The sequence below is a fragment of the Perna viridis genome, chromosome 14 (assembly GCF_037379345.1).
Source record: "Perna viridis isolate PV_CMFRI_1.1 ecotype Kerala chromosome 14, ASM3737934v1, whole genome shotgun sequence".
Taxonomy (NCBI): domain Eukaryota; kingdom Metazoa; phylum Mollusca; class Bivalvia; order Mytilida; family Mytilidae; genus Perna; species Perna viridis.
This window is the reverse complement of record NC_142458.1, coordinates 24936883-24959090: the sequence shown is the minus strand read 5'-3', so window position 1 is coordinate 24959090 and position 22208 is coordinate 24936883. Positions and strand designations below refer to the sequence as shown.

Sequence of the window (22208 nt, the reverse complement as noted above, 5' to 3'; positions counted from 1 at the left end):
TTGGTAGTACAGTAACAGAAAACAGATAATATTTTACCTTCTTTATACGGTTTCAGGAGCTCTTAAAAAACCTAGTAATTTTGACTAGTTCAATGCTTCATAAGAAATGTTACCTTAAATTGTTAAGTGCTATACTGGTTTAACCCATTTGTCATGTTATACAGAGTTAGATTAAGGCAGTTTTTAATGTTTTAGATAGACTGTATCTACTGCAGCCATTATTTGATTATGCACATGGTAAACAAACGCATGCTTTGATGCTTCTCGACAACAGGATTCTCTGTGGGGTTTGTTTGAAGAAACTCATTACTTTTTAGAATACAATCAATCTTATCTCTATACTGCATGTATTGTTACTTTATATGGTATTAATTGGTTCAGTGTTTGAGTAGAGAAACTCATTTAGTTACTCCTCAGTTACCCTATTAGTCTCAATTCTAGGTTTTGAATGTTTTAGCGTACAGAAGAAACTGAAATTAGAGTCTTCATACTCAGTGTTGCTCTTGTGTAAGTTTACAAACCACCAGTGTCTAAACATGCCTAAATTAAACTTTTAAGTGATTTGATATGTCTTTACTTTATAGTTGAATGAGCTTTTGGTGTCAATGCTTTTTTTTTAAATTCTATCAACAAATTGGATGGGGATGTGGAAATTCATATTTTCATATCCAACAAAGTAAAACCACCAATTGATCAAATTGATACAGATAATTTTGTTAACGGCTTCTAGACCAATTTCGAATAAGAAGGACATACTCTTATTTTATCCAATAATCTTTAAGTTTGTCTTGAACACATGCAGAAATCAGCAGAAATTCAAGTATCCTTTGCCTTCCATTAAACAACACTGATTTTTTTGCCCTGTTTTTCCGTATAGTTACAAATAATGCAAAACCATTTGAAAATTTCTTGTAAGATCAGTTTGGATGCATGATAATTGTATTATTGACCTATTTCTGCTCTAGACATGTTCTTTAAACAACATGAAGAAGCAATGGTAATGATTGTTTGTTGAAACTCATCATATTAATCAATACTTTCTAAAACTGGAAGGCCCATTAACTTATTTAATGAATCACTTCTAAATAAATCAGCTCCCATTATTTGTAGATGAAATGTCACCTTTTGGTTGTGAATTTGCCTACCAAGTTTCACTATAATCACTAGAGTAATTTAGTACAAGTTTTGGGGCTGCACTTAGTAAACAGTGAGCTATTGTTGTCTTTTTGAAGCATAATGTTTTCATCCATACTTCGATCAATTCTATTTGTAAAGTGAAGTGTGCATTTACTTTTTATGAATGAATCTGCTATGAATATATTGGCTTGTAATTGGTTTGTGTTTGAACAGTGAAACTGATTTAGACCTAAGTTTTCTAGCATCTTTAATCTTGGATTTGCGCTTTTGATTTTAAAAACTTTTTATATGGTTGTCATCAAGATATGGTTTAGATTGCTTGATTCATAATTCTCATGTCATAAGTCTTTGGATACACATATTGTGGTGTACCCTGTTTATATATCTGTCCTTTTGTTCATTTGTACCGTAGAGGTGATTTAAGAGGCTGTCTATGAGAAAACCATGCATATTTGCAATTACATATAAACTTTAGTGCATTGGGAATGATGTCTGCCAGAAACAAGAAGCTCTTAGCTTTTGACCTAAGATAAAGTATTGACCAAACACCCTGTTGTAATAAACTAAAGAACACTAAAATGACAACCATCAAACAAAGGTATACAATCAAATTACATGTTTTTGTTTTGTGCTGCTCTTAATTTAGTATTACAAAGAATGAAAATGATTTGCATGATTTTATTACAATCAGAAAACTTCATTGACTTGGTGCACCATTGCTTTATGTACATTAGCTGGCGTCTTGTCACTCGATTTCAATGGCTGAAGTTCATGAACATTGTGACCTTTGTCAGAGAAGTCCTTAAAGTAAGTTTTCCTCCTGGCACCTTGTGACTTTTCTAAGTCAATATCACAGTTCCCAAAATCATGTAGGACCATGGCATCGGTTTCAAGTTTGACATTGCAGCAGCTATCTGCTTTGATATTCTTACGTTTTTGGTCATTTTTTTTCTTACGTATCCTCCATACAATACAAGCTGCTGGAGCAATCAGACATCCCATGACTACCAGCGTAATTATAATGACTCCAAAGGCTGATCCAGAAGCCTTTCTCTCTACAGCTGTCTTTGGTACAGCCTGTGTTCTTTGGCTAGTATTTGCTGCTTTGGGTGTTGTACTTGAATCATCGGGAAGTTGAACTATTCTTGCAGCCATCGGAGGTGGTTCCTTGATCTGGTATGGATCTTCATTTGGAGTATGGATAATTTGAGTCATATTGAATGATCCAATTGATGAAGAACCATTAATTGGTGTTGGCTGGGTAATGTTTTGCATGGTAGCAATTTGTTGGTTTTGTGGGAACTGAATGTTATCACCTGCTCCACTGCCTTCTGGTAGGAATCCTTGGTTATTCATTTGTCCTGTCTGAGATGGGTTCCATGGTTGTCTCCCTTGAGCTTCAGGTCCTATTGGGTCCCAGGGAGATAGTTTAATATTTTGCATTCTTGGGTTCTGCCAGAGGTCAGGTTTTCTTTGAGTTTGTTGTGGCTGAATCCAGCCATTTGGCTGCCTTGTAGTCCCTATTATAGTTGTTTCTGGTTTCCTTGTTGTCAATTCCATATTTCCAGGATTTGAGGCAGTTTCTACTTTGGTTGTGTTGACAGACTGTTGTAGTTTGCTTTGTTCGTTTGTATTGCTATTTATTGGCAGTGATTCCCATATTGCTTTTTTCATTGAATCAAGTATGGGCTGGTCAGGATCCATGGAAATCGAAGGAGAAACCTCTTGTGAGGACTGAGAATCAGCATTCTTTCTTTGATTCATCAGATTCCTTCCACCTTGTTGTATTGGGTTTATGTCCCTTTGTTTAGCTGGTGTTCTACTCATTGGGTTGAAGCCAGCAAACTTTCTCTGATGTTCAAGGTCATATGGGGATGCATTCTTGGTTTTATTTATTTTCCCATTTCTTATTTCTGCTAGAATCATCCTAAGTAAAGGTCCTTCTACTTCATAGCCACCATTATTTTCTCTTTCTATTTTACCATATGGTGTATCTATCTCGTCAGCACCTCCCAATAAAAACTGGTCTAAAATTTCATCAAGAACATTTGGTTTCATTCTTGAAGCAGCTATTTCTTGCTGATTCTTAGGATCTACCCAGACTTCCCTTCCTGTTATAGAAGGAATTTTTCCTCCTTTTTGGGAATTTCCCTTGCTTGGACCTTTCTGATTATTTGGTTTTTGATTGTTTGGACCTTTTGCCATTTTAGGGTTATTTGTGTTTTGCAGTTGGGGATTTATATGTCCTGGTTGGTATCCATAGCCACCTTCATGAACTGGGGACCAGGGTCCAGTTGACTGGTGTCCAATTCCTCTCTGTTTCAGTCTCTCATTAAGTAATTCTTGAAGCATTCTGTCACTGATTCTGGTATTCCCTGTGTTTTGATTTGTCATAGAAAAGGGTCTCTGTCCTTCAATTTCCTGCTCACTTTCCCCACCTTGATTGCGGTGTGGAGGTCGAATATAAGGCTGATTGCCATTGAATCTCCCTGAATAAGGCCCATTATTTCCAAGTTGAGGCTGGTTACCTTGCAACTGTCCTGGTCCATTTGATGGCCAGAAGCTGTTTAGTGGCATTCTCTGACCTACATGCTGTTGTTGATTTTTGTAATATTGACCTGGGGCAATATTTGGCCTAGTCTTATATTGTCCTTCATTTTCATTCTCAGGTTGTTGTGAAGGTTGTCCAACATTTGGTGACTTTTGATCATCTTGTTCATTGTATTCTGACAAATCAGGCCTCCTTTGATTCCAGCCCATTGGTGTGCCTCCATTGTTACCTTGTTGTACATTCTGATACATTGCATATTGTTGTCCACCATGATGGAACTGCATTTGATCCTCATCACTTTTTCTCTGGCTTCCAGAATTGTTGGGTTGCATGTAGTGAGATTGTCCCTGACTTGGATTTGGTTGTTGATATGGAAAAAACTGGTGATTTGGTTGGTACAGATTGTAGGCATTCATACCATGTTGTATATTTGGATTTGATTCTTGTAAATTTTCTTTGTTATAAACAGGAAATGGTGTTGTGGCAAAGTGAGACCGTCCCATGTATTGTTGGCTGGGGTTCTGTTGGTAGTAAGTGTTTTGTTGTTGTTGTAAGTTGGAACTGGGTTGCTGTTGATAGTTTGTATTGTGTCGCTGTTGATAGTTGGCATTTTGTGGCTGTTGTTGGTTTGAGTTTATTGGCTGCTGCTGTTGATTCCATCTAGATTGTGGAGTTTGACTTGGTGTTGTAGTTGCTGTTGGTTTGAGTGTTGTGCTTTCTTGGTTTTGTCTTCCTCTTTTCCTGTACCACTGATTTCTGAAAGCAATAGCTTTTGGTTGGGAATTATCTCTCAGGTCTAGATGAGTGATTCTTGTTTCCCCAGTCTGTGTCCCATTATTCCCATTCACTGGTATTGTGTATGCAGGGTTTGGTATCCTTTCCATTTGATGTTGTTCATAATTAGCTCCTTGGGGCATGCTGTTAGTGTTATGGTGATTCCACTGAAGTCCATTTGATTGACCAGTATTAGGGTTTGTATAAATTCTAACATTGCCAGGACCACTGGGCTTTTTTACTGGACCTTGCTGTTGACCTTGAGATTGTATATTGTTTGGCATCATGTTCTTTGGCATAGACATCATTTGTTGGGTAAGACTTGGGTTACTATTCATCATGTGTTGAATTGCTGATTGTTTTTGTTGCATTTCCCATAGGTCATCTAGACCATCAGGGAGGTCAGGGTCAATAAATGGAACCATTCCTGGATTCATTGGAACACTGTATGGAGCTAGGTTAGAATGGTGGTTCCCTGTTGAAGGATGATTCGGTGGTATCCAGTTAGGGGTTTTCTGATTCATGTGTGGTTGTGAAGGTCCTGAGTTCAAATTAGAGTTTCTGCCCTTGTATGAAATTGTTGGCTTGCTCTGTTGGTTCCAATTATTGGCTGGTTGAGCTGGGCCATTATTCTGACTCCATGCAGCAGCCCGACCCGGGTACTGGTAGGTAGGATGTTTCTGGGATGGTTGTTGGTGGGCTTCAGATATGTAGACATCTTTGTAGGAGTGTGGCAAACCTGATGGAATACAAATTTTTTTAGTGGAAAGTGTTTTAAGTATTTTGAAGGTTTCAACCAATATCCACAAAGAAAACTTTATATGTTTGATTAATAGTGTTAAAGCAAAAGGGTTTAATAACTGTTTTATAAATCGGTTTGAGATGATTGATATTCTTTTTTTTCAAAGTTTGTAATAGTTTCTTTATGTGTGTTCTGCTTCATTGCCATTTTTGTATTTATTTTTTTTTAATCAAACTTCAAAATAGTAAATGTGAGTGGATATCAGTGTTCATGAAATTAAATGCAGACATTAAACTACCATTTTAATCACATTGTAAGTAAATAAATCAGTTCTTTGACCATTTTACATTAGTTATAAATGATTACATTGATAAGTGTTCAACTAATATTTGAATTGCCAATATTGTTTGAAATTGGAAAAAAAACATTATCTTCTACTTCTAGTTATAAAAAATAAAGGGAAAGGTTGGCCTCTGTTGATAATTAAATACATGGAATTGCAGTATAAAAATATTAAGTGAGAAAATATTCTTTTTTTTACAATTTTACAATGTTTTTGTAATTGCAAGTTGAAATTAAATAATGATTTAGATTAAAACATGTATTTGCACATTTTAATATGCATTAAGATATTATTGAAAGTTAGATACAACTTTGATGATGAAAGAAAGCTGTGAAAAAGTATAAATTTTATAACATAACAAAAATTTTAAGAAATGTAAATTGAATAAACATATTTTTTTTTACTGGTGAGAAAGATGAGATATTTACCTTGTTGAGAATGGGTGTCATTTCCTCTGTAATTTTTATAAGTCCACTGGTCAGTGTGGCCTTGGCTTTTAGCACTGTAAACTTGTAATATTGTCACAATTATATAAATCCAGTAAGTCTTAGAGTCCAACATTATACTTAAAATCTATTTCTTATAAGTATCTAAATCACATTTCACATTGTAAAGTTGAATTATCACTTCTGTATCACATTAGGTTATATAGAGTTTATTCTTTTGGGATTAAATCACATCATATCACCGGGTTTGTGCTCACTTCAAATAGTTCTACTCTAATACATGTATATAGATATTATCACATTTAGGTGCTAACCTGAAAAGTCCAGTTATAATGTACAATTAAAGATTAAGTGATTTATATCCCCGACATGGTTTTCATTGTCCTCTGCACAGAGGTGTATGATAATGCACCTGAGGTGATGGATTTGACAATGGGGTTAGTTTTACAGTTCATTTACATAAATTATATTATTGACATGTCTTATGGTTTTAATGTCCTCATTTTCACATTAAATTTGATTGGTAATTTATTTTTTAATTTGATTTTGTGGTGTCATAGAATAAATGGGATATTTTTTGTGGTGATTTTTTAAGGATTGCTATGTTTTATATAAGTTTGATTTCAATTTTGTCTGTACATCTTTAAGAGAATTGGATAAGTGGATCAAATTTAACTATATGTTTCTGATGACTTGAAAATAAAAAAAAAAGATTTTAGCTGTCCTAGTGCTCAATTTATATTAAAGTATTAATTTATAGGAGAAAACAAATTATATAACTTAAACTAAATAAAAGTAGGTTGAAAGAAGATGATTTTTTTTAACTAAGATGAAATAACAGTGATTAAAAAAATAACAGTGAAAAGTTAATCTTTAAAAGGAAATTTATGTACTTTATACATTTTCCAGTTGTTTTAATATATTAATAATCTGGTATGTTTTTTATTGATGTTGTTTTGTTTTGGTTTTTTTTGTTGATCTCATTTTTAATATTTGCATTTCTAATTAAGGGTATTTAATTACTTTTCATGTTGTATACTTCTTGGGGGCTTCTCTCATACATTGTGTATGTATTCATTCATTTGGCCTGTATAATTTCAGGAAATTATTTTCCCCCAATTCAGGTATACATCATACTAATATTTCGTTATCATTGTTTATTGATTAATGTTTTTGCATAACTAGGAATACGATATGAGTTGAGAGTAATATAGGGTTTTTTTGGTGTAAGAGCCAGAACATATATAACTGTGACTGCCTTTATCTCAATAGGCTGGAATCTTCAGCCTCAGGCTGGATTCTGACGCCTGTGTTCATTATGTCGTAAATAATTAAATCAGTCTTTAGGCTGGAGTCTACCACCTACAATCAATTTCAACTTGTTATCATCTGGCTGGTTTCTACTGCCCATTGCCCTGCAAGGCTGCATTCTGCCGCCTAAAAATTAGACACCATATTAGGGTTTTAAGTCAGATCCTTTCTTTCATACTTTCCACTTTAGCTTGTCAGGATCATCCACAAGCCTATAGTAAATATGTTTTGTTGTTCAGTAGTTAGGTATAGTTCAATGACAATAATAGGACTGTAATTGTCATAGTCCATGGTGTAGTATGAGTAGCCCCCAAGAAGCCAAATTAAGTTTGATACAGCAAAGGTATTTAGCAAGTTATGTAATAAACAGTAATTGTTTGGTTTATGTTATGAATCGGTTTATTATGTACAATGTATGTTTTAAGTTGGAGTGTTGATTATACAATGTTAGAATTTTCTGGGTATTAATAAATGTCTTACTGTATGTGTCTTAAATATTACTATAAAAGAAATACTCAGCATGTTTTAAGAGAACTGGAGAAGTTTCCATGAAACAACAATAGATACACACCTAAGAAACAAGAAGTCCTGTTGAGGCCCATTATACATGTAGATGCTAAGTCAGCCCTGATGTTTTGGGCCAGGTAAATTTCTGGCTCTTTTCACGTTAGGTAAAAAGATGGGATATATACCTCACTCTTGATATGACTAGGTATAGAGTAGACTGTTATGAAAAGGACACAATTTTGGTGATTAAATTATTTGAATATGAACTTTATGAATTATTTCTGAGTTTATTGATTACTTAACATTTCACAGTTTGTATACACTTTGTCAATTTATATTTCTTGAACGATCGTGAATCTTTTTTGAATATTGGATTTCTGTACTGCCATACTTTCATTTAAAAAAATTCAACAACTATTTGAGAAGTTGATAACACTTGAGAGATTTCAATACTTAATTTTTACAAGTAAAGTTCATCATCATATTTTAGGGAATGTTGTAATTTCCTTTAGTGTCAAAATTTAAACAATAAAAACCATCTGATCAATTGATAATTAGACAGTAAGTCATATTAATATTGAAATTGTAAATTTAAATCTCACAAATGAACATGCAGTTTTGACAGGTATGACAAGAAAATTGTTATATCTAAGAAAAATTTGTGAAAAAATTAATTTTGGTGTATATATATTAATTTGGGATTGATGGATGTAGATTTGATGCAAATACAATAAATGGCTTGATCTTAGACTGTTTTACCATTTCTATGTAAAATAGAGGGGGGTATTATTGTATTGAAATAATGTGATTTTTTTTAAGCCTATGATGTTCTAGTGTATTTTTACTACGAGTAGTGTTGGACATTGCATATAAATTTTAAAATTAATCTATTTTGTGAAGTGGCTTAGATTAAACATAAATAATAATAATGAATTTGTGAACGATTGCCACTTTGAAAATGTAAAAATGGAGCTAAATACAAATAAAATAAGAATAAAATGTAAAAACAAATTGATAACTATAAGCCCTATCAATTTATCAATTTGTTTTTACTTTTTTATTCTTATTTTATTTGTATTTAGTTCCTTTTTTACCTTTAAAACATGGCTATCGTTCACAAATTTATTATTCTCATATAATTTTTAGTGGAACTTTTCTGAACTGAACTTCTTTCAGTGTTAAACATTTGTTTGGTTAAAGGGTATTTAAACGTATATTTTGAATGTGTCTGGTTTCACGGGTTTTAGGTATATCCAGGGTTGGTTTTGGCAGGTTTCACTGTAAATACAAATCTTTACAGCAATAAATTACTGGAAATTTCATCGGAAACCTGACACATCAAATTGATGCTGTAAAATCAACATTTTAGTACTATTTTTAAAATATCAGTTATCATGTATAACAATGAAAGATGGATTTAATATCCCACTTTTGCATCCACCACTGAATAACACTAGAAGATAGACATTTTTATAAATTATGAATATGAAATGATAAATTTAACTTGGGTGTACAAGTATAGATTCTGTGGTCTAAAAGTGTTAATTTGCATACATTAAAAATCATCATGTATCATTCCCTCGGTGGATTGACATGTTTTTGATTTTTCGCTATCCAGATCAGAGACACAATTATAGAGTTATTTAGTACAGGGAAGGAGACACAAATTGATTGAAAGAATTAGTTCATTCATAAATTACTTTTTATGTTAAGTTCAGGTCATTTATTGGTCATGTAGGTAATCAGGTTATGTCATAGTAATTGTAAAATTATTCCATTTTGTGTAGGTGTCTTTTATAATTGTTTTTTTTTTGTGACTTACAGTTTTTTTTTTTCTGCATGTCACAGTTTAGCTTTAACGGCATTTTCTCAAATTTTCAACTATTCAGTTTTTCTTTATTTTAATCTACTGAATTTTGATGGTTTTAAAAATGAATTGTATATGCAAGAAGTACCAATTAGGAATTCTTGTGTGAAGCTAATGTTCCCATTTTACTTGTGAATAAGTGGGAAGTATCTTTTGATTGTCATCCACCCACTCTGATCATTTAGAAGTTTTCATGGAAGAATTTTAAAAATAATAAGAATTTTTTTTTCTATCTCTGTTTTATTTTTCATTTCAGGTCAGTGGTGAAAAGGTCAGCAAGATAAGTCTGGTAGATTTAGCTGGTAGTGAGCGTGCTCAGAAGACTGGTGCTGTTGGAGATCGATTGAAAGAAGGATCTAATATCAATAAGTAAATAAGATGTCAAAAATTACATTCTCCCACACAGTGACAAGGGATGTAGTTGCATCCTTTATTATGAGACAAACAGCTTTCTGGACTTTTTCTAAATTCTTGCAGATATTAAGCTGATCTCTAGTTCTGTTTTGCTGATTTTGAAAGACAAAAAGGGCAAGTTTTGAACATAAAAAAAAAGCATGACATCTTTTTTGCACTTTATTCTTATAGATATTCAGATAGGTTTAGAGCATTTTTGTATTGGACAGCAACAGCTGCCATGTTAAATCTATCACTGAAAGAAAAAACCCAAAAGCAAACTGATGCGTAATCTTGAAAAGGGTTTAATTTTGATTTAAGCAGCATAACAAACACTATGGTCCTTGGATACACAAAAGTTTGAAGCACAATAAGAAAAAGCATGATTTAAAAAAAAATGTAGTAACTGAAATGGATGTTGATATTTGGCATTTTAACTCTTGCACATTAAGAGCAATTACAAAATAATTGGAAAGATAATTTTATACATTTTGACCAAAGGAAAGCCTTTTAACTTAAGATATTTTTACATTACAGATCCTTGACAACACTAGGACTTGTGATATCAGCCCTTGCTGATGCATCTGCTGGTAAAAAGAAGGACAAGTTCGTACCTTACAGAGACTCAGTCCTAACATGGCTTCTCAAGGTAGGATCACTGAATGACAATAACCTCACAGTTAAATAATGTAATATGAAAAAGACACTAATACACATATTTGTTAGGCTAAAAAAATATGCTAGGTTCTCTGGCACTATCGCATCCCTGTAAACCCTCCTGCATGTGCAATTTTTATTATGGTAAAATCCATTCTGGAAATTTTCATATCCAATCCGGAATCGACTTTTAATTAGTTACGGAAGCATCTGAGCATTTGACAGAAAGGTAAAAAGTATGATGTGAATGAGGCTGTTATTTAACATTTGTCATTAAAAATGAAAGTTTGTCTCATGGCGGTTAGATGGCTTTTATTTCTTGCCACATCTCATATTCCAGTAAAGTTTTAATGCCACAGAGTATTTTATTTAACTTCTCCACATCCTGTACGTTTACAGAATTGTTCAATTTGATGAAATTTCTTGGAAAAAAAAGAAGAAAACCTGCTTCTGATAAAAAAACAAAAACAAAACAAAACAAAACAAAAAAGCCTCCCCTCTGCATCAATTTTTTTTAGAAGTGGCCTGGGAATAGGCATTTGTTTTGTTTGGCCTTATATATTGTACAATTCAAATTTGCTATAAGGTCCAATTAATAAGCACAAGCCCAAAACTAATTTGTTATGGTTTTGTAGTGGAAAAATGCACATCATTCAAATCAGTTATTAGAAGAAACAGCCCATGATTTAGAAAAAGAAAGGGGAAAAGTGTCAGTGATAACAACCCATATAAATATATACACAGTTTCTTGTACTTCCCATTTTTTCTATCCCATTGATGATAACTGGATCAAAATAATGTCTTTCTCAAATTTAGAAGGTCTAATACTAAAAAAAAATTAAATACAATAACATATACGTATAAACCCTCCCACATTAGGGGGAGACTCCTTCAAAACGAATGAAAATTTAAAATCCTCCACATAAAAATGTAAGGTTTGTGGGATGTTTTGGTTGAAATAACTACATGTTCGTTTTCTGTGAAAAATACTGTTACTGAATTCATATTCCCAAAATTTTTGTTCACGTAAAAATTTTCCACATGAGACAGAGATGTAGGGGGAGAATCTCCCAAATTAACTGTTCCAAAGGTTAATAGTAATGATGTGTTTTTAATGCATTTTGTGTAATTAAGGACAATCTTGGAGGCAACAGCAAAACTGTGATGATAGCCACCTTGAGCCCTGCTGCTGACAATTATGAAGAGACGCTGTCTACCCTACGCTATGCTGACCGTGCCAAACGTATCGTTAACCATGCTGTTATCAATGAGGATCCAAACGCCAGAATTATACGTGATCTCAGAACAGAATTGGAGAGTTTGAAGATGCAGCTTAATGAAGCCCAGGTTACAATTAAATAACATTTTCTTCCATTCTAAACCAGTGATAATAAATAGATATAATATCTGTAAGAGTTTGCTGCTATTTTACATTTTCTGAGATATCTTGATGGGAAGAAACTGATTCTTTAGCATAGTCTGTATTTGAATTTACTTGCCACGATCTCTATTGTGAAATTAACATGTTGTAAACCTTTATATTACCATCACGAGTTGAGAAATAATTGAAACAGGAGAATCTTATATACATACATACTCTTCTTTAGTAAAAACTATGTGTATTGTCTTTTCTCAATAGACTTTTGAGACACAGTACACATTACTACAGGGCCAATTCAACTTAGGCAAGTTTTTCCCTTGACCAGTTGAAATAATTGTTGGAAGATATCATTTCAAATAGTGATAGTGTTCATAACATACCATAATGTTTATTATGAATTAGTGTTTCGTTTTATTCTCATCTATGTTATATTCATTGAAACGAGAAATGGAAGATGATGTTTTGTTATATAGATAGTAGTGATTTACTGAATGTTCCCAGTGAAATTTTTTTCGATAATAAATTCGGTAATTTCACTCTAGCGCTTTCTAACGTCACAACACAAATATCAATCTGCTGTTCACAAAATTTTCAATTTATGTTGTAAATAACAATGAATTATGCAGGAAATCTACATACAGTTGAACCTCGATGTGTCAAACTCGGATTAGTCGAAATCTCGAATAACTCGAATTAATTACAAAGTCCCAGCAAAACTCCCCTTACCCCAATACAATTTTACCTTGGATGACTCGAGCTCGGATGAATTGAAACCTCAGATAACTCAAGGTCATCAATCAGTCCCCTCGATAGGACTTCGAGGTTAATTAACCCTGATGTCTCGAAGTCAACTAATTAGTTGTAAAACTGATTGCTTTATTACAAACCACGATGGAAGTGTGTTTTAACAACAGTTAGCGTGGCTTTTAAAATTAATTTGTTGACACTCTTTATGGTTTGATTTGTTTATTTAATTAATTTAAAATTACGCGTGTAGTTAAAAGAAACAAATTTTATTAAAAACACATGGGAATATACACTAACAGTGATATTGGATATTTTGATATTTTGAAAAATTTTATAAAAATACAGATGAATTGTAATGGTATCTAACTATTTAATGAAACATCAAACAGACAATTGTTAGGGTATTTCATCGACTACATTCGTTTTGCTAGTGAATTTGAAATTTTATCGTAATATTGTAGAGCACATGGTTTGACGATACTCCTGATTGTGAATCAAACAAAGCAGCATGTTATTAACTATAATGTTTTTGATATAGAAAAAAATAAAAAGGAAATTTCACTAAAACACTCTGTGCCGTTCAGTATTTTAAACATGATATACAACATACAAAAAAATATCTTCCAATATGAGACGCTTGACATTACGAAGTACCGTGTAAAGTGAAGTACATGTACATGTACAAGCACAACAAATGATGTAACTACAGAAACAATCATGGACCAAACTAATAGTATATCCGGCTTATCCTTGACCTCAGATTACTCAAACCTCGGATAAGTCAAACATTTTTGCATGGTCCCTTCGACTTCGACTTAACGAGGTTCGACTGTAATATATAGGATAATCAGTTGGTGAATAGTATAAATATTGTCTCTTAACTGTGGATAAATGAAACACATGTGGACTTGGGATTTAACAAACTGCAAATTTAGAAATGGTTGTAATTTTTTATTTCCAAATTATGACTGTTTTAAATTACAGTAATTGAAACATACATGATAGATTTCACTTTACGGAAACTAGGTGAAAAGATCATATTTTGAAGACAGATGCAATAACACTTGAATTTCCAGAATTGAAAACCATGAAACTATAAACCATCCTTTTTTTAAATATCATTACAGAGTATGAAGGCCCCAGCTCTTGAAGAGAGATTAGAAGAATCAGAAAAACTGATGAAAGAAATGACAAAAACATGGGAAGAAAAACTGAAAGAAACAGAGAAAATACACAAGGTAAATTTTTATACTCATATAGAGAGTAAACATAGTACTGAAATCAAGATTTTTAACTGCTAAGAAGAATAACTGAAATATGCTGATCTGTCTATAGATACAAAATAATAGAGAAAAAAATCAAAATAAGAGGGCATTGGTCAGTTTTATAGGCAGTAAAATAGGCAAAATTTTTATATACTTTCTTCATTTTTTTTTTCATATGACAAATTATATTAAAATTTAGATTTGTCATTCTCTTTTGAAATAAAAATATCTGTGAATTGTATGATTTCCATCTGAGTAAAAAAAAAATCAATTTGTTTAAGTAGTATTGGCATGGGTAAAGGGAGATAATCATTGTGTCTGTTTAAGATCTTTTCAATATTCAATATCTCTGACTGTAAGATACATACAAGTTTAGTTATATTTATAAGTTTCAGATAGATTTGATATCTTCAAAAATTAATGCATATAATCTGAAAATGGGTTACACATGACAAATAATCATATTTGAAAACCTTAAATTTTGACCTTCCTCCTCAGGACCAAATCATAATTTGTAGTAAGAATTTATACTAACAAATCCTAAGTAATTTTGACCCCTTTTCTACCAAATAGTGGCAAAACATGTGCAAATTTACTGCAAGAAAAATAAGAACAAACTTCCACCATCAAAATTGGTACTATGAAAATCCAGGGGAGTTAACTGTGATATCATACTGGCAGTTTTTGTTTGTTGTGTACAAGTTTATATAGACTATGTAATATTGTAAATGAACATAGAGAATTAAAATATCTTTCTACATTTACATTTTCTTTTAGGAAAGACATGAAGCATTAGAACAGATGGGTGTGTCAGTAGAAACATCTGGTATTAAAGTAGAAACCGGCAAATATTACTTAGTCAACCTTAATGCTGATCCTTCATTGAATGAACTGCTGGTGTACTATCTGAAGGTAAGATCTGCTCTGATGTATGTTGTCTCATATGATGTTATCTTTATAACAGGTTTATTTGCAGTGCAAAATGGAGCAAATAATTAGAGTTGATTTGTTGTGAAAATGATTTTGTTGTGAGAAATAAAATGGTGCATACTCTGACGAAAAGTTATGTAGTTACTTGTATATTCAGCAATTGGAAATTTGATTGTGACTGGCTCCATTAATCATATGTCAGGGATGAAAATTAACAGTCGCCCAGTATCCCATGGCTACCAGATTTTGAGCTAGGTACCAAACTTTTGGGGAAGTTTAGTTGAACATATAGAAAAAATTGAACAAAAATATGATGTGGGCTACCAGCTTCTATTTCTTAATTTTTACCCCTGTGTGTCATCTGAAAATGTCAATAAAAATAAAAAAGTTTTAGCAAGAAACAACCCATTTCAGTTAAGAATAGGCTATGATAACAATTTTGCCTATTGAAAAATAACATACATTTTCCATATCCCTATTGTTTATTGCACGACAAAATTTTTATCATGGCCAATTCTTATAAATTAATTTTAAAACATATTTTTATCTTTAAACATGAGAAAAGTAGCTCTGAATTTAACTGAATAGGGGTGTGTCAATATTTTTTTTATCCATTGAGATATAACAAAATTACTTTAACCAATCAGATTACAGTATTTATCTCAAATTAATTTATTTCTAAATATCAGAAGAAACTAACCTATTATCAGACATTATTTATCCATTCATGATAAATAGTACACTAGAGTTTCAGTACTTCAATTTTAGTGATGTTCATTTTGTAATAACCAATAGAATGATCTTACGGAACTTCCAAACATATATGAAGGAACATTTGGACAGACCCTCCAATTAAACTAAGTTTGCTTCAAAGATTTATATTTACAATACTATGGAAAGATGATGGTAATAATTGATTATAATTAATAATTATGCTGGTCCTGAATTCTTTGAATCCCAGAAGTCGTAGTTGTTTTAAGGTACAGGTGTTATTATGAAGCATTAGAGTTACCTCCCCTTAACCAAGTTCCTTGTTAGTAGGAAGAATGAAGAAAACCTCAAGTGATCAAACAAGTCTAAGCTTGAATCATTTTATAATGACCGTCTCAGGTTGTAATAGTCTTATATATGTGTTGAAAATAAACTCCACATAAAAGTTGAGGTCCACTTTAGATTTCTTTTTTTAAATTAATACAAACTAGATTTAATCAAGTATCAAATTTTCCACACATAAACATTATAACACTCAAATCTGATACTAAATTCTGCTATGAATTCAAATTCTTGATTGTATACATTTTGAAAAAAAAAAAATAAAACAAAACAAAAAAAAACACTTTTTTAAGTGGCTTTTAACATTTTTTATGGAATATATTTGGTGCTAGTATTAACAGATTTATCTTAATGTTACCATTTTATAGGAGTAAGTGAATAGGTGATAACAAATGAGTGTGATATAAATTTATTTAAAAACTTATAGGGATGGAGTTTAGATAAATAGTTTTAAATGATCTAGCAAGACCCTTTTTTCTACTAAAAGTAAATCCTATTATAAATTCAGAAACTTAAGATTGATTTTAATTAGAGATGTAAATAACACAGAGCTACTAAATGTTTAAATAAGGAAGCTAGGAACATCACGTGTTCAGGTCGCATCTTATTTCTACTAAATGTTAAAATAAGGATGCTAGGAACATCGTGTTCAGATAGCATCTTATTTCTACTAAATGTTAAAATAAGGAAGCTAGGAACATCAGGTGTTCAGGTCGCGTCTTCTTTCTACTAAATGTTAAAATAAGGAAGCTAGGAACATCAGGTGTTCAGGTCGCGTCTTCTTTCTACTAAATGTTAAAATAAGGAAGCTAGGAACATCACATGTTCAGGTCGCGTCTTCTTTCTACTAAATGTTAAAATAAGGAAGCTAGGAACATCACATGTTCAGGTCGCGTCTTCTTTCTACTAAATGTTAAAATAAGGAAGCTAGGAACATCACATGTTCAGGTCGCGTCTTCTTTCTACTAAATGTTAAAATAAGGAAGCTAGGAACATCACATGTTCAGGTCTTGTTTCTACCCTTGATTAAGGTTTTATAGCTAGCATGTGTTCCAGCTGTGAATTACATAAAATCTGATTGGTAAACATGCTCCTGTAAATGGCTATATACTTACGTTTTAATATATATGAGAAAAATACATTATGGAGTCCCTGTTATAATCGTAATTAATGTCTGGCTTCAAAGCTGAGGAATGATTGTCTGTTGAAATTTAATATACCTTAGTAATGGACAGTCTTAACTTTCGTCATTAGACTTAGAGTCAATTAGTCTCCTGTAACAAGTTTAAAGGTTTGTGGCAGAGCAGGTCATAATTTATAAAGAAACATGGAGTTTACATAGGGTATAGATATTAGGCCTGACTTAACCCTGGCCTACCATATGGCAAAACCATGTCAATTTTTGGCAATTTTATCAGTGAATTTCTGTAACAATGCATTGCATTCCAGAGAAGTTTATTGTAAATACTTTTATCTGTGTCCATGTTAAGACTCTCGCTCAAATTCTCAATAGGGATGGAGATGCAATTCAGATACACAGGAAAAAATGCAACATATGTTTTCATATGTTTTAAAACATGTTAAGAACCTGTATGGGAATTTATGTTTTTGTGCCTATAAAATCACATGGAAACGAAACATTTTTGTAAATTATATGAAAACCATATCTTTTACATACATAAGGCGCAATGGAAGTCATATAATTACCATTTGATTTTTATTTATCTATTTTTCATGAATATTATGTGTTAGACCTAAACATATGTTGGAATTTTTCCTGTATAGCAGGATTAAGCCTTAGGTTTTCCTGCAGGGGCCAAACTCTAAAAAATATCACAAACTTAAGATGACAATGTGGAAATATTCTGGAAAAATGTCTAGGCCAGTTGATTTTTTATGGTACATGTAGTAGGATTGTCTACTGGGTCTCCGTTAACCTCATGGATATGTGCCTCTAGTTTTCATCTTGAATCCAGGTTACCTGTTTGAAGTGTGATTTCATGCATGTTGTTTGTTGATTCCATTCCAGTTTCTTTTGCTTCACCCATGTGCCTTGACCTTCAAGTTTTTGACATTGCCATATCCATGGTTACCATTGATTTAACTAACCAATAGATTTTAGAAACATTGGCCAGGTTGACTGGTCCATCTCCATAAAATATTAGTTTATTACCTCACTGGTTCAGCATAAGTGGAGTGTGGGTTGTTTTTTGTTTTTTTTTACTTTATTTGGCTGATTTTGTCACAACAGTGGTAATTTACAACAGAAGTTATCAGAAATATTGAATTTTTGACAACATTTCATCTAAGTCTGACTGTAGCACTGGAAACTTATTTGATGTTTCATAAACATCAATCAACTTTTGTCTGATGTAAAAATTGGGGTCATAAAAATAGAAAATTACTTTCCTGTGATTTTATTCTTAATTATTACCACTATTTAAATTGGGTTAAAATATAATGGAAGGTAGTCCTCACTTTCTGAGTTAGTGATATTTTCACTTGTCCCTAATGTCTGAAAACTTTCAGGTTTTAGAATAAATACTGTTAGTAAATTCCAAAAAGAAAAATCTTATTTTCTAAATTATATTTGTATAGTGTGACTGAAGCCCTTTGGAAGAGATTACTTTGTTTGGTTAAGGTAGATTTTAGGTTAACACAGGTTCAAAATGGATTTCATTTGATTAGAATAGACGTCAGATGATGTCAGACTAAGAAGAATTACTGTTTTATTCTGGGTTCTGTATAGACAGATTTGACTATAAGAGAAATCTGTAGGTCATACTTTAGAATTTTTAATTTTATCTGTGTCAGCATAATAGCTGTCAAATTTATAATCAGTTGACAGAGCCAAGATTGGAAGCATTAACATGGAAAATTATGTTCTATGAAAAAACTTGTGAAGTTAGACAAGTAGAATTGAACTTAGAGATCTTTTCCACTCACAGGAGAATATTTTAGAAAGACCAAATTTTTTTAACATAAGAACATTCATTTTGCTTGCATTAAAGCAAGGCAGATCATGAGATTTTGAAAGGTTGTAGAGGGAGTCCAGTCTTTTATTTATGAAATTTTTCAACAAAAAGGTTGTGTGTGTGTGTGTGTGCGTGCGCGCATGCGCGCGTGTTTTCAGAACCCCCTGGATCTGCCACTGTCAGAATAAACTAAGAATATCTATAATTAGTGAACTTCACTGCATGTACATATAATATCTATCTTCATATATTCAAAGTGTCCTTTCAGAAGTTAAGGTTTTTGTTCTATTTATTTAAACTCCTTCAAAGATAAGTTTTTATTTTGCATAGCAATGGCCAGAATTTTTATTCTTTTCAATGTATAGTTGAATTAATTTATAATATTGGATATTCAAAATTCAAGTCTCTCAGAGGAAATAGAAAATCAAAACAAAAGATACTTTAAACAGATAAAAAGCCCAATATTTTGTCCTGTCAATGATGTATTGTTATGGAATGCCATTAGGAACAAAATGAATTAGCTGGTTGATTAGCAAACATACCATTCTCTCCCAACTTAATCAAAATTCTTGGGAGAAAATGACTTTTTTCTACAAATCTAATTTACAGTGTTGAGAGATTATGTCTCTGATGAGATGACTGTGTATTGACTGGAAGCTGATATGAAACCTGACACATTTTAAGGATTTTAAACTGTATTTTGACACATTTATGAATTAGATGTCAGAAGTGGAAGGTAATACACTGAAATAGACGTTTCTAAAGAATCAAGTATGGTAATAACTCACACTTGGGTTACTTGGGCAGGTTACTAAGGCAGGTTTCTGTCTTTCTCTTTGTCCCTTCTTCTCATAATAGTTATTCAAAATTCTCTATAAATAAGATTATATTATGGACTCATCCAAGAGTAATTATTGCCCTTGTCTTCTGACAACATTTTTTTTTGGCTTTTGCAGAGAAAATTTGAACTATACATGTACTGTGTATACAGATCTTAATGTTTTTTATCATTGAGAAATGCAACATATTTCGAGTCCCTGTTATAAAACTAATCTATCTGATGTAGCATTTTTCTCAAAATTCTTAACAAACATAAGAAACATTTTGTCGGAAATGACAAATTGCAATTATTGCTGCATGCAATAGTTTTAAAACCTACTGTTGTTTACAGATAGTCGTATTGTCATTGTGATTTAAACTGCTTTTTTGAATGAATTGAACAATCTGTATTTCAAAATCCACTTTTGGCAAAGATTTTTTATGTCAAACAGTTAAAAACCGTCTACTAGTACCAGTGGTCTTTCTGAATTTTTTTCCCACTTAATTGTTTACTGCTTGTGTGGAAACCAAGATAAATTTACTGTGCTTTTAATTTGTCAAGAATGAAACACTAGGTTCTACCATTAAAGCGAAAATGCATTAACTCGTTGATTAGTAAACAGAGCTTTTACTGGCACAATAATCTAGATGGACACTTTAACAACAAATCCAATTTTCAGTAATAGTAGATTATTGACAGAATTAAGACCTAAGAGTATATGGCATTGACCACAAGACGTTGATAAATCTAGCTTAGGATTTGATGTTACTCTATTTGGTAAATGATATTGGTTTTAGAGGGAATTATATATTAGGGTTAATTTCTATTGTTCTACTGACAATGTTGGTGTCAGACTTACTTTCAGTTTTTGCACACTCTGTCTGTCTGTCTGTCTGTCTGTCTTCCCATGTGGACTTCAGTTTTGTTTTGCTTTGATGTTTTTAACACAGGAGGGTATATAGTAATCACACCATCTGTATGCATGTTTGTCTGTCCATCTGTTCACATTTCTTGTAAGTGCAACCCCATCACAGCTCAAGATATTTTGATGAATCTATATATTAAGAAAGTTTGGCATCATGTTTAGTTGTACATGAAGGTATATAATTGGAGGACTACAAAGAGAGATAATCCAAGAATTGTACATTTCACTTCAATTGAAGCTTTGGAAATGCTACTGCACCAAATTTCATGAAACTTTGTAGATAGTTGGGACATGATATGTAGTTGTGCAATACCTAGGAATAATGTTCCACAGAATTTTATGGAACGGGGGAGATACACATTTTTGTAGAGTAAACAGACTTTAATTTCTAATTAGATCTAGAAATATGTCAGACTCTTTGAAGGCAATGACTTAAAAGAAACACATCATATAGTTTTAGTAAGACTAAACCCATTATGGAGGATGATTCCCAGTAGTCATTACCTTATTATACTGATTAATGAGTCTGACAAGACTGCTTCTTTGTTTCCCCACTTAGCAAGCAAAGTCATCTCTCTCACTTACAGTCTTTTAATACGATCAAGTATAATTTTGTTGTGGACATTGGTATCAAATCTGAATTTTATTTTGCTTTTTAGAGCACTTTTTTTTTAATTTCTTATCATTCTTTGAATTTATAAAGTGTTGTGGGCAAAACTGATTGTATTTTATCAGCTTTGGTGTGTCAATGATGTTATATTGCCAGATTTTTACTTCCACACTTTTAAATTACAAATATACCATACTGGTATTCTTAAAAAAAATTATTCATGCTTATCAATGAAGATGTGTTAAGGCTAAAAACCACTAATTCCACTTTCCATAGGCTTCTATGCTAATTTCACAATATTCAATGGCTTCTCTGGACTTTACCTTAACTTTAACCTGCAGAGGACTATATATCAGCATGATTCTACATATGTCAGCTCACAATCCTCAGAATGGCATTTGGGGTTAGCAGACTTGCAGTGCAGTACTGGTCACCGGAAGTGAAGGGTCTATAAATAGCATGGGAAATCCCAGTGTTTTCACAAGATAGGGGTATATTTAAAAATCATTATGGAGATTAGGCTTCACATCACAAGAAGCAAAATGCACCTATTAAATGTACAGAAATGTTTTTCCTTTCAGAAACTGTTTAAATTTTTTAAATAAGATGAGAACTTTTTTCACAGCACTATGAGGAACAGGGGTAATTTCTGCGTAGGACTATTTTTGCATACGTTTCAAATGCTCATTGGTTGAATTGGTGGTCTGTAACCTAAATGTACATTACATCTACATGGTGAAACTGCTATCACAGAAAAAAATAATTTACAATGCT

At 32.3% G+C, this 22208-nt stretch overlaps 2 protein-coding genes across 6 annotated transcripts in view; one reads left to right on the top strand and one right to left on the bottom strand.

Moving 5' to 3' along the window:
• The window catches only part of LOC148598746 (kinesin-like protein KIF13A), a 173619-nt gene that overhangs the window by 88865 nt on the left and 62546 nt on the right, over nt 1–22208 (top strand). For all 5 annotated transcript variants that reach the window (XM_088561671.1, XM_088561674.1, XM_088561673.1 and 2 more), the window contains exons 9-13: nt 9935–10047; nt 10609–10720; nt 11863–12075; nt 13984–14094; nt 14899–15033. In XM_088561671.1, the coding sequence (XP_088417797.1) occupies nt 9935–10047; nt 10609–10720; nt 11863–12075; nt 13984–14094; nt 14899–15033 (684 nt within the window). The remainder of the gene's footprint in view (nt 1–9934; nt 10048–10608; nt 10721–11862; nt 12076–13983; nt 14095–14898; nt 15034–22208) is intronic.
• LOC148598747 (uncharacterized) lies at nt 1820–7422 on the bottom strand. Its single transcript, XM_088562038.1, has 3 exons — nt 7360–7422; nt 5976–6056; nt 1820–5277 (listed from the first exon to the last, which is right to left on the bottom strand). Exons 1-3 carry the CDS (start codon nt 7420–7422, stop codon nt 1825–1827), a joined length of 3597 nt encoding a protein of 1198 aa, XP_088418164.1. The 3' UTR covers nt 1820–1824.

Coding starts and splice junctions, on each gene's coding strand:
- LOC148598747 (XM_088562038.1), bottom strand. CDS start 7,422: ATGCAGCCTTGCAGGGCAATGGGCAGTAGAAACCAGCCAGATGATAAC. Junction 6,057..7,359: donor ATAACAAGTTGAAATTGATT/GTAGGTGGTAGA, acceptor CAATATTACAAG/TTTACAGTGCTAAAAGCCAA. Junction 5,278..5,975: donor TGACACCCATTCTCAACAAG/GTAAATATCTCA, acceptor AAACATATAAAG/TTTTCTTTGTGGATATTGGT.